We start from the raw sequence: 18,897 nt of genomic DNA, 5'->3' as shown, positions 1-18,897 counted from the left end.
TATAAAATCCTCCAAGATCCAAGCGAGAGGTTTCACTGCTGCTACTTCCGTCTTCGCTTAAATGCCGTAAAGGCAAACTAGACTGCTTATATTTCGGCTGAGAGACAATGTGAGTGTCTCCCATTCAGTCCAATATATTTTCTATTTGATTTAGCTAAACAGCATAATTTTAAGCTACTGAAAGCGTTCCGAGACACAAACATGCCTTTAAATCAGGACAAACTACGGTTCTTGCATAGATTGACTGTATGCATTAGCTAGCTGTCTGGATAATGGGATAATGCACACCTACTAAGTAGTTCCAGTGAAACTGTCTGTTCACCGTTCTAAATTAATACGCTGGCTACCTAAAATGAGTAACCATAGCAACAGGGACGCAGTCAAGTGTCAAAGCCTCCGTTTACAATTTGTATGTTCGTGAAAATCTTGATATTGATTTGGGGACAATGACATGGCTGGATAGCTAGCTAGTCTTGTTGTTAAACATACCTTCAAATTATATTTACTGTTTGTCAACCGTACGCAATGTTATTGACTTTGAATCTTGCTAGCATAACGTTAGCTTCTGGCTCATAGGAGCCAAAGGATTCTATGAACTGAACGGACTAGAAATATCTCCCGTTGCCAAGTCGTATCTAAGGTTCGTCCTATTTTCTGGAGTAGTGAACAACGTTTCCATTGCATAAGAACCTTATGGGATGGTAATGATTGTTCCAGGTATTAGTCAAACCCTCAGGTGTTACCAGGGAAACTTAGTTATGGCTTGTGAAAAACTTTAGATTTTGATTACAAAACGCATGGAAATATAAATTAATGGTCTTATTTTTTTTCTTTGGCATTAATTCCTGATTCCAGTAATTCCTTTTTTCTGTCCTCCCCATCGTCCATTAATTCCTGATAACGGACACCTCCTCGGGCATTATCCCTTACATATTAGACAGTTAACGTAACTTGCTCCATATTAGACAGTTGCTCATGTGCGAGACAATTTCCCACCCCAAACTGTTCCGGGCTAGCGGCTTCTTCAAGGCTAGCGTCTCCACAGGCTGGAATAGGGCGTGAACTGTCTTGATAGTTAAATTAAGACCTGAATCAAACCTAGCTGCGCCTCCTCTGGTGACCGGGCAGGTTTTACAGAGCTTAAGCAGCCGGAACCGGATGTGAGGTTTGAAATACAGCTCCAGCACCGCGTTTGGTAAGAAATGTGTGAACTATATCTGCAAGATTAATGCTTTCCCTCCGTTTTATATAATATTTAAACTGCGTTAGAATTAACTACTACGCTTTCTAATATCTCATACCATTGTGCAGTTATCTATGTAAGTGTTTGTTTTCAACCACACCGGTAAAAGCACCACGTTAGCATTAGCTAGCTTAGCTAACGTTACGAGGTTAAACAAAATGGCCAGCAGTGTGAGTAGTTTTGTAGCTAACGTTAGCCATGTAACCCAGCTTACTGCTTACCGTACAAACCGGTTTATGTTAACGTTTGTCGGTTGTAACGTTGGCTAACTGAACAGAGTAACAGCCTGCCTCTAACTCCCTTTGATCCCATTTAGCTGGGTTGACGGGAAAAGTTAACCGGATCTTTAGCGGTTCATGCAATCCTAACAAGATCCTGCTTTAATATAACATTAATGATCTCAAAACGGTTGGATAGATCACTTCAGCTACCCAGACGAATACATAATTATAACCTCGATCACTAACTCGGGATCTTGCCAACAATATGAAAATGAGTGGACTGAAGAATTGCGCTTTTTAAACTGATTTCTCTCGATGCATTCAAAGGTAAAAGCTAACCAACGTCTTGTGCCTGCTGTTTCTTCTTTTCCAGATGTCTGGTTGACATAGAGATGAACAGTGACAACGTGAAGTTGTTTGTGGGGAATCTTCCGTTAGATGCAACTCATGAAGAGCTCAACAAGCTCTTCGCTCCATACGGGGAGGTCCACACCTGCTCGCTGCTGAGACAGTATGCCTTCATCACCCTGAGGGGAGAGGGGGCAGCAGACAGGTATTTACTTCTCCATTCTTACATGGGTTGAATGTACTGTATTTCATTTTGAATATTATTATACACAATTGGAATGAAGAGAAGGAAGGAAACAAACTTTTATGTGTACGCCACACTGTCTGGTAAATCACAGAGTTGAACTACTGTCACTATTTTACCAAACTAACTAGCTAGGCATGATTTGAGCAAAAAAGGGTGATGTCGAAGACCTCCACAAGTGGTTTGCCAGCAACAGATTGGCAGCATTTGGCTGGTGTTATTTAGAGCTGCAACGATTAATCGATTAGTTGTCAACTATTAAATTAATCGGCAACTATTTTGATAATCGATGAATCGGTTTGAGTAATTTTTTAAGAAAAATAAGTCAAACTTCTCTGATTCCAGCTTCTTAAATGTGAATATTTTCTGGTTTCTTTACTCCTCTATGACAGTAAACTGAATATCTTTGGGTTGTGGACAAAACAAGACATTTGAGGACGTCGTCTTGGGCTTTGGGAAACACTGATCGACATTTTTCACCATTTTCTGACATTTTATAGACCAAACAACTAATCGATTAATCGAGAAAATAATTGACAGATTAATCGACAATGAAAATAATCGTTAGTTGCAGCCCTAGTGTTATTATCCTCCTTGTCAGAGGTGCGACCAAGTCAATTTTGCTTGAGGCCCAAGTCAGTCTCAAGCCCTGAGACACAAAGCTCAAGTCAAGTCCCAAGTCTAAATGTAGTTAACCAAGTCAAGTCCATGTCCAAATCTAAATGGAGAACACCAAGTAAGGTCAGAACAAATTAAGACTGTAGTATCAATTTAATATCTTAAAGAAAACAAAATGTCTAGGACTTTTCAATGCAATATCATTTTAATAGTATAAAAACTTGGTGCATCATGAGTTTGATTTCTATAATCAGTTTCAGCTCCAATAAATTCAGAAAACAGAATTGAAATTCAGTCGTCTGCTGGAACAAATCTCATAACTTTCAATGTAAGTAATTTACACAAACACAAGATCTTTTGTCAAGACTTTAGAAACCTTTTCAAGTCATCATAGTTCAAGTCTCAAGTCACCATAACCCAAGTCAAGTCTTAAGTATTCTCTTCATGCATCAAGTCAAGTCTCAAGTATTCTCTTCATGCATCAAGTCAAGTCTCAAGCAATTAAAATTGTAACTCGATTCTGATTTTGAGTCCAAGTCATGTGACTGGAGTCCCCACCTCTGTCCCTTGTACGTTACAAATTGTATTCCTATACTTCTATTCCTGCTAAAATGTCTGTGGTAATGCTGCTGCTACTACTGTCAGCTGCAGCACACCAGGTGATGATGGCTCTCGTTCTTCCTCTGCAGGGCCATACGGCATCTTGATGGCAAAGAATACCGAGGCAGGCCCCTGGTGGTGGAGGAGTCACGTGCGCGCCCACCAAACTCCACCAAGGTGTTTGTGGGGAACCTTAGCTCAACCTGCTCAGCAGATGACTTGCATGGGCTGTTCCAGACCTTCGGAAGAGTTCTGGACTGTGACAAAGTCAAAGGTCAGTTTTATGGCCGATCACAACACAAATGTTTTGTAGAGGTTTTGATGGAAAGTTTATGGCAGCTTTCTAATAATGTGGAAGTGATGTGTCTTAATGAGTTGAAATGAATCAGTTTGTGTGAGTCCAGTGCTGGGTAGTAACTGTAATCTTTGGAGTTAAAAATATCACAGCACAATATCACAAAATATCACATCAAATCTGAGCAGCTAATTGTTCGGGGAGCGCAGTTGCATCTAGGCAGTTTCATGGTTTATCAAGTTTCATGAGTAGAGATTTTTGAAGTTATGTGACAATGAAAAAACATGGGACGGTCACATTTCAGTCCAAACGTCAATCGTCAGTGTCTCATGCTAACGCTGAGCTCTGTCCTTCTCTGTACACCCTACAGCCAGATTATGCTCCAACGCTGGCTATGCGTTTGTGCATATGGAGAGGAAGGAGGAAGCCCTGCTAGCCATCGATGCGCTCAACGGGACCATCTTCAAGGGCCGTCAGCTGTCCGTCGAGCTGTCCAAGGCCCAGCCTTTGATCAACCAGATTATGGGCGCTGGAAACTCCCCCGGGTCCGGCATGGTTGGGGGTGGAGCAGCAGGTGGAGATGAAAGACCCATACGTGTTTATTGTTTAAGTTTAATGATTTAAAGCTATAGAAAAATGTCCGCACTCACAGTATGTATTTATGACAGTGTTTAATTTGCACAGCAGCAACAGCAGCATACACGTTTCAGCCTTTGGCCTTCCTCAGCGTTTCTATTTCCCTAATGGGAGTGACCCATCTATAAACAACCAGGGTCCTTAATTGTCAATCAAGCAATAACTGTGCTTAGATCATAATAAACATAAGAAAATACAACAAACATATACATATATACAGTCTTAAGTATGGAAAAGCAATTGCAGTCACGTTTTATTCATTCAAACCCTTGGGATCCTCAGTGGGTGCTCGTGATTTAAAGCTGAAAACAAATCATGTTCTGCTCCCTTCTCCTCACAGGTGCGCCCAGAGAGGGCCTTCTCCCCAGACCTCCTCCCTCACTGGAGCATCACCAGAGCCAAGCAGCCGTGTTAGCAGCAGCTGCAGCAGCCGCCGCTGGACTGCCCATACAGGTCAGTTCATTCTCTAGCAGGGCTTCCACTGTCATGGAAAAACCCCAACCCCTTGTGGACTGAAAATTGTTTCGGGCCTCGTAACAGTTGTGCAAAAAAATGATACATATTCGGCAATTTGCGAAATATCATGGAAATTTGTTTGTGATCTTTTATTTCCAACCTGATCCGTTTCATCCTTTTTAATGACATTTTCTCACCGCTCCCTGACTATGGTCGTTGTTTGTTATTTGGATAAATTAGGTTGTAATGTATTCCCAAAGATTGTAATGCTGGTATTTTCCATGTTTCTTGTATCTTGACATCTCAATTTCTCTGCAGGTTCAGCAGAGCGTCCACAACTCCTTCTACAACACCACATCGTTTGATCCCACCTACGCTGCTCTGAAGGGCCTCACGACCGCAAAAGGTGCAGATGGGGTGAACCCTGCCATATATGGTGCTCTTGCCAGCCAGGTGTATGGATCCGTAGCTGACCAGGTGTACCATGATGCGCCCGATCAGGACGATTCTGCAGCCAGCGCCACCATTCAGGAATCAGAGCCTCCACCGGGGGCAGACCCAACAGCGCTGTTTGAGGCAGCAAGAGCCAAGTTCTTTCAGCAGGGACAGAAGGTATATTAACATTTATATTTTATGTTTATTAATAATTATCACCATAAATACCACTTATTACTAGGGTTGTGACTGTTATTGCTAAAATATCTCTGGCAATATATACGGTATTTCACTTCATTCCAAGAAAGTGAAATTAATTCAATTGAATTGAAGGTTCTGGCAGAGCAGCAGTCAGGGAGGAAGGCGGCAGCTGCAGCAGCATCATCAGCCAGTGACCGGGACCGCAGCCCAATCCGAGGAAACCGAGCCCCACTTCTCCCTGACCCCGTCCCGGGTTCCATGGCCCAGATACGCCCCAAACGCCGCGCCCTGCTGCCCACGCCACCGGGAGGGCCTGAAGACCCCACAGCTACCACCACAGCTGCTGCTGCTGAAGGGACAGATCCAATTGCTAGGTACATGGAGCACATTTTTAATCAGAGAATCCTTGGAAGGAGAGGAGCTAAAATATTGCTAATGGCTTTCTCAACAGCCGTATTGGTATAAACAAGGAAAGAAAAGCTGATTTTGCACATTCGAAGCATATTTCCACCTCTGTAGAATTCATAATTCCAGGTGCCATATATGGTTTGTAGACTAACCTTTACTTTTGGGGTGTGTGTTTCTACTCTGCTCTCCTTTCTACTCTTTACTCCTCTCCTGTCCTCTCATCTCTTCTACTCTAACCTCCACTCTAGGTGTTACGTGGAATACTACCAGCAGATGCAGCAGTACCAACAGTATCAACAGTACCAGCAACAGTACCAGTACCTCCAGTATGCCTATACCAATCCCCCTCCTCCACCTCCTCCTCCTCCACCTGCACCGGCCACCACCCAGGCCGCTGGCTACACACAGGCCTCCACCGCAGCCACTGCACCCCCAGGGACATACACCGCACCCACAACTTACGCCCCACCGGTGACATACGCTGCATCGGGAGCCTATACTGCGCCCGGAAGCTACGACACGTCGGGAAGCTACGATGCCTCGTCGGGGAGCTACGACACCTCGTCGGGCTATGACGCATCGGGCGGCTACGGGGCGTCAGGAGCGTATGATGCAGCGGGAGCGTACGCGTCATCGGGAGCCTACACGGCATCGGGAAGCTACTCCGCATCCACACCGTATGAGCAGACACCCGCACACGGGCAATCCCTGCCCCAGCGCCATGAATACCCTTACCTCCACACGCCAGAACCCCCTTACCGATAGTCCCACCCCCCCTACACCCCTTCCACATTGCAGATGTGTGTGTGTGTGTGTGTGCGCGCATATGTATTTACATAAGGGACAGTTTAAAGAGAGGAAAATCAGAGAGGGAACAAGGCTGTGATCTGAATGTGCTTTAAACCTCAATTATCTCCCCATTTCTCCATCTTGGCTATTATACCCTAGTCTCTAACTAGCTTACCAGTCAGGTGATTAAGTAAGCGACAAGGTAGATGGCTGTTTAGTTTAGTGGGCGATAATAATACTGGTTAAAAAGGTCTCTAGACACAAGAGGAGACTAATAGGAGAGTTGTTGTTGGAGAATTGGCCAGGCTTAAAACTGTAGACCAAAATACCACTTATGTTAAATTTTGTAGAGGCTCGAGTAGTTCCTCAGTTAATGTCAAAGAAGCTAAAATGTTGCCTGGGATAAGGCTAGACTCAGAGGCCAGGGTTAGAACTCACAATCAGGTGCGTATCACTCTGAGATCAATTAGTTTGACTGAAATCCATTCATTTGAATTGAACAGCTGCTTTAGCCTGTCTGTTCTGCCAGATGTGTGCCTTTGCACATCTGTGACAATCCAGCTGCCCAATCGGTAATATTTGTGCCGGAATAGATTTAGCAAAGAAGAGTACTGAAATGAAATGGTTTCAAGGCAGTGCATCAACCAGGTTTTTTTGATTTGTGCAGTTCATCGTCTACACCAGAGGAGTGCCTTTACACGTGTATTAAGATAATGAAGAACCATCATCCATTAAAGATTGAGAATGAAAGGTTGAGACTCGGCTATGTGCAGGCTGGCCTGTGTGTTCAGTGCACAGCTGTGGAGCATATTCAAGGCTGCCTTGGTTTCACTCAGCTGCCAGGGCGAGTAGCAGTGGAGACGTAGTATCTTTTTATTTTTTTCCCTCAATGTTTTCGGGTTTTCTCAATCATAGATCAGTATTACTCCGGTTTGACCAGACACCATTTGGATGAGTGTATCATTCAGATATGTTGCTCTCCAGTTAACGATGTAGCACAGAGTAATGTGTTTTTTCTTTCTCATTTTGCCTGCTGGCTGTAAAGGTTATCTGGAACATACCCAGTGTGTTGCAAAGGCATGAAGAGATTGTCCAGTCTGAGTTACTGATCGCAACCCATGAACCCTGGTATTGTGGTACCCACAGGCCGTCCAGGTAACTTGCCAGGGATACTACCAGTCTGTCTTTATGCCCGAGTTGGCGTGACTGAGGAGAGCCAAATATGAAAGGTTGATGTGACGAGAAAAACAGGCTAAAAAAACACACACAAAGTAGATATTTAGACTTGGTTCACCAATAATGTTAAAGTATGTGGTTTGGATGGGCATTTAGAGCAGGTTGCCACTGTGTACCTTGCTTGTGTTTTTTTCTTGGTTAGCCCAGCCACTCTGCGTGCATCTCTAGGCCTGGACGAAACAAATCAAAAAGAAACCAAGTGAACTCCCATTCTCAGGAGTTAACTCTCAGGCCAGAGCTTTTGGTACAGGCGGTGTGAATCTCTGTATAGAACAATTTTATTTTTTACTCACATTTCTTTGTTTTGTGTTGAATTGTTATCAGAGCCTCCTGTGTGAAGAGTTCGTTGAGTATATCCACATCTTTCTTGGATTTTAGATTATATTCATCAGTTGACCCCAGGTTTTTATACAAGGTGGCAGACTGCAGAAGAGGATTTTTTTTTCTCATACTTGTATGTACATATTTGAAATTTTGAAAGCTAGAGAAATGACAGCAATTGGTATTTGGCTAATGATGTCAAAAGAATTTATTGTATTATAAAATGGATTGAAATTTTCAGTTGGTACATTGTACTTTGTTAAAACATGGTGACATAGCATTGATAGCTGTTAGCTTTTTGTTCACCTCAATTACTGTCTCACCTCTGCTGTCATGGAAACCAAACATCAGTGATTCAGAGGGAATGTTGAGCCAGTTTTCATGCCACATTACAAATTGCAGGAAAGTACGATTATTTTTGTGTTTCTCATGTAAATACTTGAAATCTCATTTTAAGCTGAAGAAGTAACCGCAACCAACATTTGGTTTGATAATAAGAATACTGAGTGATAATGTTAAGGTAATTGATTGTATTGTATTCTTAAACAGAGTTAGAGTTAGTGAGTAGACAGTTGAAGTAGGCCAATTGAGTTGTTGTACAGGTTTGTTAAAACAGTGGCAACCTGTTTGGGTGGCAGTGGCTGTTGTGCATAAACAGAACAGGATTAGCTTCATACTCATAGCTTGTCCAACACATATGTGTGTGTAGTGTGAGGTGTCAGACCTCCATTGAAACCATGTATATGAGGCCAGTGAGTGTATGAACTTTACGCGTGCGTTGAGTTTATACCTGGATTGTGTATAAACTTTTAGCTTTCACCTCGGTCAAATCCAGAAGCTATTTTTTCCTCAACATACATCATCTGTTTCCATTTGAACTGAAAGTAGATAAACCTCAACCATGGCACGTGTATGACCCGTCTAAACTGCAGTGTAGTATATGGTTAGGTGTTGGCGGATATGTATGTGTCAAGTGTAAGGTCATTGGCTAAGTCTAGGACTATGAATGGATGATGAGGTGATAGTCTCAGTGCTACAGGTGAATATGAAGGATGTCTGGTGTCTAGCCAGGGCCATTGATATTCCTGAGCAGCAGTGTGAAGGGCTGGTGACCTTTCTCTCTCTCTCCTATCCCCCCTTCTGATCTCACCAGAAACACACTCTTCATCATGACACATCACTAGGATTACTGGCATTCTCTACATGCATATCCCACATTTAGGCAACTGCTTTACCTCCCCACTAATATCTAGATCTATTTTTATCTGGGTTGTTGCATATTTCACATGTGAACCAGACCACACGTGGGAAATGATACTAATGCACACCTGATTTCACTCCACATGTATTTTCATATATAACCTGGTTTATTCCGTTCGTGATTACTCACACACACACACACATGCACACTAGTTATTCATAATTATTATTCGCCACCTGAATTGGTAGTGCTGTTTTAGGTTTAAGTGACACATAGCCTCTCCATTTCCACATGTTATTCCACCTGCTCCATGTGAACTGTTAGTTGCATGCCTTGTTGTTGCTGCTGCTCCAGCCACCTTCTTCCTCTTGCTGATTATTGCAGCTAGAGTGGGAGGGAGCCTAACTGAGCCCTAGCCCTGGACGTACGCCACACGCACCTGTAGCGTGGGATGGGGAAAACAGCAGCGTTAGGCCTGAAACTGCTGTGGACGATGGGGTGTCCCCCCACTAAGGTAAACACTCAGACCACACACTCCTGCCCCTTCCCGAAACAACACACGTACACACACACAGCCATGTCCACACTTCTTTTGTTCCCTACCCGCCTTCAGGGATGCTTTTTCAGGATTTCAGATTTTTGGACATGCATCTCCCGTTCATTTCTGATGGGAGATTACTTTTTTCCTGCTTTTTGTGTTCCTGATCACATCCCTGCATTTTTCCCCAAGCACACATTATGCATCTGCTCATACATTCCTGCTCCTGACCCACCCACCCACCCACTCACACACCCACCCACTCACACACCCGATCTTTTGAGTACACATATTCCTCCTTTAGCATAAATCTTAACCCTAACTGCCACCGAAGCAGGCAGGTCGTTGTCAGCACATCCTGTATCTAACAGCCTGTCACCCAAGAGTACCAGGCAATCACAGCCAGAGCTGGACATGGGACATGTAGATAGGATGGGTTGTTTTAGTTTTTGTATTTGCGCCCCTGGGGCCACTTTGGGGTTAAGTGCCTTGCTCAAGAGCACATTGGTAGGCCCTCCATTTCAGTTGAATAACCTGGCTCAGGATCGGTTGCTGGTTCAACGCTCAACCCCCCTCCCCCTCAAAACAATGATTTTCAATGCCACATTCAACTTGTATGAATGACAATGAACACGGATCTTATCATTTTGTTTTAAATTACATTTTGTCCTATGTTCTTTGAAATGGTTAATTATCAATAAATTACATTGAATTGAACCATAATTTTTCTGTGTGAATGTTTTGCCATGTTTTAATGTCATTCGCACTCTCAGAAGAGAACTGATCTTGAATCACTGGTAAGGTCCAATGGCCAAATAAACGTCACTAGGACTTAAGAGATGATTATCACAAATATGTCTTATTTTGAGGTGCAAGTACTTATGGAGAAGTCGTCAAAGAAATCTATCAGAGCTCAGCATCAGATGACGTTTTATTCCATTTTCTTCCAAAAACATCAACCTCTGCTTTTCAAATAAAAAACAATAATTTCATAACAATGCAAACCCATTGTTGATAATAATTCTATCACTTTGATGTACAAAAAAGGAAATGAGAAGAAATTGAAGGTATGGACCCTCACTCCCTGCTAACAACAAGACTTGTTCACTGCTATGTTTCATGCCCGCAACAACAATGAACAGTTTACAGATGGACGCTAATGAGTGTAGTTAACGCAGTATACACAGTACTGAGGGTATACTGAGCTCACATGATGATTGGGCCTACTATACATAAATAACTGGACGAAGACTGAAGGGTGGAATGTGAAACTGCATGAACATCATGCGCCTTTCACTGGCTGAACAACATGAAAATAAGATTTCTCCACTGGTAACATGTAGGTCTGGTTTCCAGCAGCCAGATTTCACCAAGAGCGAGATTCAATGATGACTCTTGTAAGGGTCTGTTGAGTAGGGACCCTTATGAGTATCGACGAATCTGTGGATAACGATCTTTGGAGTCTTGCATAAAGTCCAAGACTACAAAGACCCCATCATTGAATATTTAAGTGCAACTTAATAAACCCTCACCTCTCATCTCCTTAATTTCCTGAAAAGTTAGACTACAGATGAAAGCATAATGTGCGCTGAGTATATACACTAGGAATCAGATTCAGGGGTGATAAATATCTAGAAATCCTTTCTTTATGTACCTTTTCCTTGTCTGGCAAAAGTTGAGGTGAAGCTCATTTAAAAAAAAAAAAAAAAAAAAAAGTTCCACAGTTGCTCTAACAATTCAGCTTTAGAAGTTTCCCCAAACTACTTTAACAACAAGACTGAGAAACTAGTCTCAGGATGCTTTTAGGAAACCTAGCCCCAGATTAACTATTATAACCTACTCGTTTCCCTGATAGCTTTTCTATCATGTCTGCTTCACAGACTTTTCACAGTAAGGTTAATGAAAAGTAACAAGGAAGGGTATATTCTTGATAATCTAACTGCAGCCTACATGCCACAAGAAAATAAATGGAAGTGTACAAAGACATCGCAGACATAGACATGGGGATACTAAACATACCCATCTGTACAATGTTTGAACAGATGGGTGAAAAATGGTTTTACAGATTTCATAACCCCTTGTCCAGGTCTGGACACCTGTCTCCTGTACACTTTCTAGTACCGGTTTTTCAGAAATTGTCTAAAAACTAAGGTAATCTTTGTATATTTACCTAAAATGCAACATGGATGGTATCAGTGCTAATAAACTTCTGGCAATCCAAGCCTATATCCAGGAAACCAGTCCGTAGTTGGGTGGATGACAGGGAACGATACAGTCTAATTGATGGCAACAGACAGGACAAGACTGGGCAAACACATGTTAAACACCACACAATGTGGACACCAGACCAAACATGTATTACAGTACTTTGACGTTCAATCACAACCTCCCAAGATGCTGCTGGCAGAGTACGAAAAAGGAGCAAGCATTCAAACACACGTATTGAAAATAGCAACGCTTTAATAAAGAGAGCGGTTTTACAAGACTGCAATGTCTAGCTAGCTAGGTGATGACTGGCATTGACATCCATGGTGTTTTACAAAGATGCAGTTGTGATAACTGGGTTTGAAGTTTGATGGGGGACTTGCAAGTTGCATTTCTGCATGCGAGGCAGCCTTCAAACAGTTACCGAGCCTGCATCTTGTAAAACAGTTGATTATGAATGTCAATGGACGTTCATGTCAAGAGGTAAGTAAAAAATCTCATGGAGAAATTTCCTTAACATTTTCCAAACACACCGGTAAGTGAGAGTTCACACAATGGTCATGCTTTTACCGGGCACACAAGCCAATAAAAAGACGACACTTAATCATGCAAAAGAAGACAGTTTCTTTGTCTCTAAAAATAAAAAAAAGAAAAGAAATTCCTTTCGAGTTCTGATATCATCCATCCGTAGTGACCTTGAATAAGAAGAAGCTGCGCTTTGATGATGACTTTGGTGCAAAAAAATGTTCCTGTTTCGAAGAGGACAGACCCTGTCCTGTCCACTCCCTCGATGAAGACACTCTTGGTATAGACCAGTTGTGATAGTTTACCCATGACCCCCCTGCCCACCCTGACCCCACCCCCTCCTCCTCAAGATGGACACAAACATCACAAACATCAACCCCCCACCCACCCCCTCCCTGGATGATGACACCTTCAAAATACAACCATTCAAACACAGATACAGCAATAAATTGTCCCACGTACAGTACGTCGTCCAATGGGGCTTCGATCACTTTACAGAGAGAGCACGTCTAAAAACACATGAAGAGCGTTACCTATATACAGAGGACACAGCAAATTGTAACAGTCAGAGGTTGGCCTAGGATGGATAGAGCTGCGTTGTGGGCGTGAGGTGCCACAATGAAAAGAGCATTCAGCTGACAGAGAAAGACAGACCACCGGAACAAGGGAGTAATGAAGGAGAATGCTACGACGATTTTCCAAAGAACATATCCAAAATGTCAGCTGGCCACGTATTTAGATTTTCAGTCAAAGGTGAAACGTCATCAGAGAATCTCTGCCTGCTTGGTGATTGAGGTTTTCTAACACTGATCTCTCTCTGCTGGTAGTAGAGTCATAGCTGCAGTTACCTATAGGGAGATTGGTTTTGGAGTAGCCAGCAGTTAACAGTTCAGGGGAGAACCATTTACATCTGCCACCAGCAGTTACAGCCGCATTTCTCTGAGAGATTTGTTAGGAATCGTCAGCATGTGCAGCTCCAGTTGTCTGGAGAGGTTCGCTTTAGATTCACTTTAGATTCCAGGAGTCCGATGGTTCGGGGCTTTTCGTTTTTTCAGCAGATGAGTGATCCTAGAGCCATCTTAAAGTGATGTCATGTAGCACAGACTGAGACACGGTTACAATAACACTCATTGCTAAGTTAGTACACACTACCAGCTCGCAAGAGACCTTTCACCTCTAACCACGGTAAGTACACAGGGAGGCTCTGCAGCCTCCCCAAGGAACATGACCCTGTTTATCTCGATGGGAAGGCATGTGCACACAAACATACATACAGTACAGGTACATAGAACAGACACAATCAATAGAAAACGACTTCCTCCCAACCGATTATTGCCCCTTTCGACTGTACATCCCAGCAATGATTTTAAGTTTTGTGCAGCAGAGCGTTGTCCCCTCTTCGAAGGTTTGTGCTATATAATTACCGTCTCTCTGTGGGTCTTGCTTATCGTTGAATCTACCAGGAAAGCCACATCAAGATTTAACGGCTCATTAACGTCTCCCTGTCTCTGTCTGTCCTAATCAGTCCGTATGTCGTCACTGGGCATTACTAGGGCTTGTGATCAACAGACATTACCCCCAGTTCCTTTACTATGATCTCCTTGTTTCTGACTTTTACCTTTTACCTTTCACTGGCCTGTCCATAAATATTAACACTACCATCAACAAACTCCTCTCCACTTTAGAAATGTCATTAAATTCCTCTGAGTGGACGTGGAACATCTACTGCTGTAATTACCCTTAGCTAGTTTTTGTGTCCTTCACAAGTGTGTTAGAGTAAAGGGCTTCACGAGAGACTAATTTTGGACAGGACCAATGCTCAGGACAGGGAGCACACACACCACACAGGTGGCAGTAAGCATCAGGACTGTTTCTGATTGGCAAGACTGAGAATCACTTCCGTACGGACATCCAATTACCTCTGTCTGGCTCTCAGTGCATTGTTCACTACTTTTAGAGCAGTAAGGGTATAACAGAACAGGAGTTAAGGTTACAAAACAAAAAACGGCATTCTGTACAGAATCCAGACGCGGACTCACAAAAAGTACAAGACTACTATACAGCAGGGACAGCTTCTAAACAGAGTCTACAGATGAGTGAAAAAGACAGTTGTGAGATTGCGTGATGTTGCACAGCTGTAGAGGAGGAAAAAAGAAGGAAATACACAGTGTGTATAACACGTCCCCAAGTAGCAAAGTTAGTGTATGAGGTTTGTTTACATCCAAATGTGATGCCTGGGTCTGGCTCAGTGCTTTCATCAGTAATTCCAGTGCAGTAACACATTGGTACCTGGCAACACAGTAATGACATCAGGTACCTGACATCTAGACATGGGAATGCAAAAGAAAAACACATACATACCCTACATAGTTACGCCCACCCACACCTACACAAGCGTGCACACAAATTAAAATCTTTCCAAGTCATATTCATGATGCGAAGTTGGCAATAAAGAACAAATGTAACTCATAAAAGACTTAAACGGTAATGTTGACACAGCACGCTGAAATGTAGAAAAAGGGACACGCGCGCACGCATACACACCTATCCATGTTGCTTCTGACATCAGGTGATGGATGACACACAAGCAGGAACCGATTTGAACGAGATGCTAAAATCACCTACACGTACATACACCCTTGGCAAAGTTCACGTTGAGTAAAGTGCGTGCAAACGATCCAATCAGAGAAAGAGATGCGTGTCCTCCAGGTATGAGTCAGTTGCGGGACGGAGAGGGAAGTGGGTAAGTTAAGGGGAGCAGTGTTTTTTGATTTTTTTTTTTACAGGAAATCATCAGGATCGGGGAGTCAGGAAAGGGTCGTGAAGCTTCCACACTTCGAGACAGCTGTCAGTCTTCGTAGCATCATCACAAGCCATAATCATCGATTTAAACGGACAGCACAGTACCCATTCAGAAATAGCAAATCAAACGGAGGATGAGTGGGATTGATATGGGCCTCTGGTGTCCCAGCTTTACAGAATAGGAGACAGAGAGGTGGGTAGCCACACGAGGAGTGGAGAGGAGAGTAGAAGGTCAGGTGACAAGCAAACAGACTTCAGCGTTTCATCTCTGGCCCGTTGTTTTCCATCCTCTGGTCCTCTCTCCTTCATCCTCTCCCCTCCCTCTCTCTTTCACTGCCTCTCTGTCCTCTTCTTTCCTCCTGCACTGGATTTGGTTCTGGATTGGTTTGCTTCCACTCTCTCTCTTTCTCTCCATCTCTTTCTCTCGCCCTCTCTCTCAGCTTTGCTGCCATGGTTACAGCATCATCCCTACATGAAGTGCATCTGCAGAGGATAGTAGAATGGAGAGTAATTTAGTTCAACAAAACACCTCATCAAGTGTTCGGGCATCTATTGACAAGCACATTAACTGCCGCAGTGCTAGCAAAACAGCTTCTCGGGGGTATTTAAGGAAGCAGAATTGCTCAGTTAGCAATTATATTATTCTTGATGTTTTGAGTAATTGGTCAAAGCACACTTGAATGTTTGTTCTCATGGGTGTCTTGTAGCCATACCAACTGATGATTTCTCATTATGAACAGCACTGGGGAAGATTTTTACTGTTCAATTTTAAAGTTATTTGGCTAACTGTAATCCTGCTTCTTTAAATACTGCCACAGCTCACTGAACCCTAGTTATCAAATCATAAAAACAGCTATGAAAGAATATATTTATTATTCAAGCATGTTTTGTTATGTGTATGTAAATCCTAAAGACAAACATGGGAATATGTGTGAATTAAAGGAAAAATCCACCCTTGGATACTCTCTTACAATGTTATATATCATCAGTTTATGGTGTTCAGTGCGTTCCAGGAGTTATGTTATTTTGTGATGAAGTGTTGTAATTTACTTTTTTGGCCACTTTCCTTCAACCTGCCTCATCTGCTTCTATGTCAGTTAGTGATTTCCTACATTTCCCAGGATGACTTTCGACATCCCCCAGAGAAGAGGCGTAAACTTGTTGTATTTAGCTGTGGGTTATATGTGTGGGTGGAAAAAGCAATAGCGATAACACAGTGAGAGCAAGAGAGCGAGAGTTTTTCCAGCTGAGAAAAGGTGTGAATCGCACCCCTTACTCAAAACACAACATGTCTTGAGGCTAGTGTCAGCAGAGAAACTGGTCTCTCTGCCTCTTCTACAATGTTTTTCTCCCTGTATGACTGTTGAACATTGGTGTAAAATGGTGAGTCTAGAAAGAAACGCTCTTTGAGGGACTGACACAAACATGTTTTCTGTTAGATAGCTGAAACATTTTCTGCAATCAAACTGTGCTGGAAATATCTCAACATGACGCCATGTCGGCTGTGTTTGGTCACTAATCTGCGGGAATAAGAAAAATACACCACTAAACAACAAAATGGACCCAGAAATGCAAGGTAGATCACTAATAACTATGCTGAAACAGTGGATTTTTCCTTTAAGTATGTTTTGGGTGTGTGTGTGTGTGTGTTACCTGTGTTCCCGGGATGGGTCCGAAGGGGTTGGTGGGTCTCAGGACAGGCTGGTTGTACATGACAGGCTGGGGGGCCATCATAGGAACTCCTCCCATCTGATGGCCCATCTGAGGAGGGAGCTGAGCCGGAAAGAGAGAGAGGTGAACAGGACAGTTGAGTGCAGGTGTAGAGCGAGGAGAAGGAAAGGCAGGAGGCAGGGAGAAAAGAGGATGAGGTGGAGGAAGAGACATAAACGATCTCTCTCAGACTTATCTCAGTTCAAGCAGAGTGTATGGATGTGAAATCTCTTAACAGATGAGTTTGTAAGAATAGACTGAAGAGGGTTGTTCCTTACCATTCCATACACAGGCACTTGGGGTGTCGTCATAGGAAAAGCCACTGGTGCTGGAGCCTGTAGAGGAAGGAAGAGAGGGACACAACAGGCATTAGCATAAGTTTCTGACTTTCTTGCCAGGCAACAAAGCCCAAACGCTCATCATAATCTTCATTTTAAAGTGACACTGAGATGAAAAATGTCCTTTTTGTCTTTTTAGCTTATTCTCACTATCATACCATACACCTAATTGACAATTTATGCCAAAAAAAAGTATATTTTTGTGTTTTTATATCAGAATCTCATTACTTTTACTTCTTGGAAAGCTGAAAAATTTTAGTGTTGACATCATGTGTACCAGGAGGTGTACATAAAAACTCAAACCAATAAAATCACCACAGGTTTTTGAACAATAAAGCTGCCTTTCTCTCCCTAAATGATCTCCCATTGGTTTACACTTTTGAATGATCCCTCCCTGCATCATGCCCGCTCCAATATCCTGTTTCAGCAGTAAATACATCACATTACGGAAGCAGGATGCTTCGATAGTCGACTATAAAACTAACCCTACTATTAACCTCATGTCTAGTCTGTAATAGATGCCCCCCAAACACACCCAGAACTGCTTTTACATTTACATACTTATACTTTTACATTTAGCTCTAAGTAAGTCACTCTTATCCAGAGCGACTTACAGAAGTGCAACACTAGAATAAGCTTAAATTCAGGTAGCATCCTACCACTGGGGATAAAACAACAGTGCCAAGACTATACGATAAGCAAAAACATTTCTATCTCCTTGGGAAATTCATGTTTCATCAACAAAACAAACAGCCTAATAATAAAACGTGCTTGGTACATAAAAAAAAACAAAAATCAAAGCAAAGGCATTTTTAGAAGACGAGCAAGATCAGGTGCAAAAAGCAGAGAAAGTTTGGAGAGAAGGGAAAACAGTCTGTACTTACATAGCCAGTATAGATCATCCCATTCTGTTGAGACAGAGTGGCAGAAAAGACAGAGAGGGAAAAAATAAATTGAGTTTTTAATGTAGTTTCGGAGGAGAGGTCCATTGAAGCTCACACAACGCCATGCTTTTTCCTACTGGGCAGAGAAGATAAACTTGACCTTTCCCCATTCCTCATGTTCCAATCACATTACTTTATACTTTCTATTCACGACTATACCGCCTGCTTGCATTCATGTCAGTAGCTGTCCTAGTCATTTGATGATGAAATGAACAGTTTGAGTTCAATCAGTAAAAAAAAATGAAGAGATGGAAAGGGACTGAAGGCAAGAGAAAGGGAGATAATTAGGAGCGCAAAAGACAGAGACACATTGGCGAACTCCTTCAAAAACACCTGACTGCAGCAGAAATGAAGATTTTCCAACAGGTCCATTTGAAGAGTTTCATTCCAAAAAGTAGATATCCAACATTTGGAAAAACTCTGACTTCACTGACAAAATGTTTAGTAGCACTAAATTAATATGAATTATGATACTTTTTAAAAGATGCCTGATAACATAAGTGCTTAGTTGAAAGAAAAAATACATCACTTTTACAGACTGGATCCTCTGTAATCTAGAGATACTGAACAGCAAAAAGATTAT

At 42.5% G+C, this 18,897-nt stretch overlaps 2 protein-coding genes across 4 annotated transcripts in view; one reads left to right on the top strand and one right to left on the bottom strand.

Moving 5' to 3' along the window:
• Positions 1-1,161: 1,161 nt before the first annotated feature.
• rbm14a (RNA binding motif protein 14a) lies at positions 1,162-10,507 on the top strand. Of its 2 annotated transcripts, XM_071545963.1 has the most exons (9): positions 1,162-1,195; positions 1,838-2,017; positions 3,364-3,552; positions 3,588-3,589; positions 3,940-4,119; positions 4,546-4,658; positions 4,980-5,273; positions 5,430-5,671; positions 5,954-10,507. In XM_071545963.1, the coding sequence occupies exons 2-9, from the start codon at positions 1,857-1,859 to the stop codon at positions 6,468-6,470; spliced, it is 1,698 nt and encodes a 565-aa protein (XP_071402064.1). In that variant the 5' UTR covers positions 1,162-1,195; positions 1,838-1,856; the 3' UTR covers positions 6,471-10,507. The 2 variants fall into 2 exon arrangements, with proteins under 2 accessions (XP_071402064.1, XP_071402063.1); XM_071545962.1 differs by lacking the exon at positions 3,588-3,589 and having other exon boundaries at positions 3,364-3,548; positions 3,940-4,143.
• Positions 10,508-15,714: 5,207 nt separating this feature from the next.
• LOC139666669 (phosphatidylinositol-binding clathrin assembly protein-like) overlaps positions 15,715-18,897 on the bottom strand; it is a 25,165-nt gene continuing 21,982 nt past the window's right edge. Inside the window, exons 16-19 of one of the 2 annotated variants that reach the window (XM_071545965.1) lie at positions 18,255-18,278; positions 17,311-17,367; positions 16,976-17,095; positions 15,715-15,805 (exon numbers count right to left, since the gene is read on the bottom strand). In XM_071545965.1, coding sequence (XP_071402066.1) covers positions 15,791-15,805; positions 16,976-17,095; positions 17,311-17,367; positions 18,255-18,278 — 216 coding nt within the window. In that variant the 3' untranslated portion in view covers positions 15,715-15,790. Of the gene's footprint in view, positions 15,823-16,974; positions 17,096-17,310; positions 17,368-18,254; positions 18,279-18,897 lie in introns of both variants that reach the window. The other variant, XM_071545966.1, reaches the window with a different exon arrangement.

This window comes from Centroberyx affinis, unplaced genomic scaffold, assembly GCF_046629955.1.
Source record: "Centroberyx affinis isolate AG114_WGS23_722 - 3 ecotype Tasmania unplaced genomic scaffold, CSIRO-AGI_Caff_v1 ptg005081l_1, whole genome shotgun sequence".
Lineage (NCBI taxonomy): Eukaryota > Metazoa > Chordata > Actinopteri > Beryciformes > Berycidae > Centroberyx > Centroberyx affinis.
The sequence above is the reverse complement of the archived record's forward strand: the minus strand, read 5'-3'. Positions and strand labels throughout refer to the sequence as shown.

Coding starts and splice junctions, on each gene's coding strand:
- rbm14a (XM_071545962.1), top strand. CDS start 1,857: ATGAACAGTGACAACGTGAAGTTGTTTGTGGGGAATCTTCCGTTAGAT. Junction 3,549..3,939: donor GGACTGTGACAAAGTCAAAG/GTCAGTTTTATG, acceptor TACACCCTACAG/CCAGATTATGCTCCAACGCT. Junction 4,144..4,545: donor GGTTGGGGGTGGAGCAGCAG/GTGGAGATGAAA, acceptor TTCTCCTCACAG/GTGCGCCCAGAGAGGGCCTT.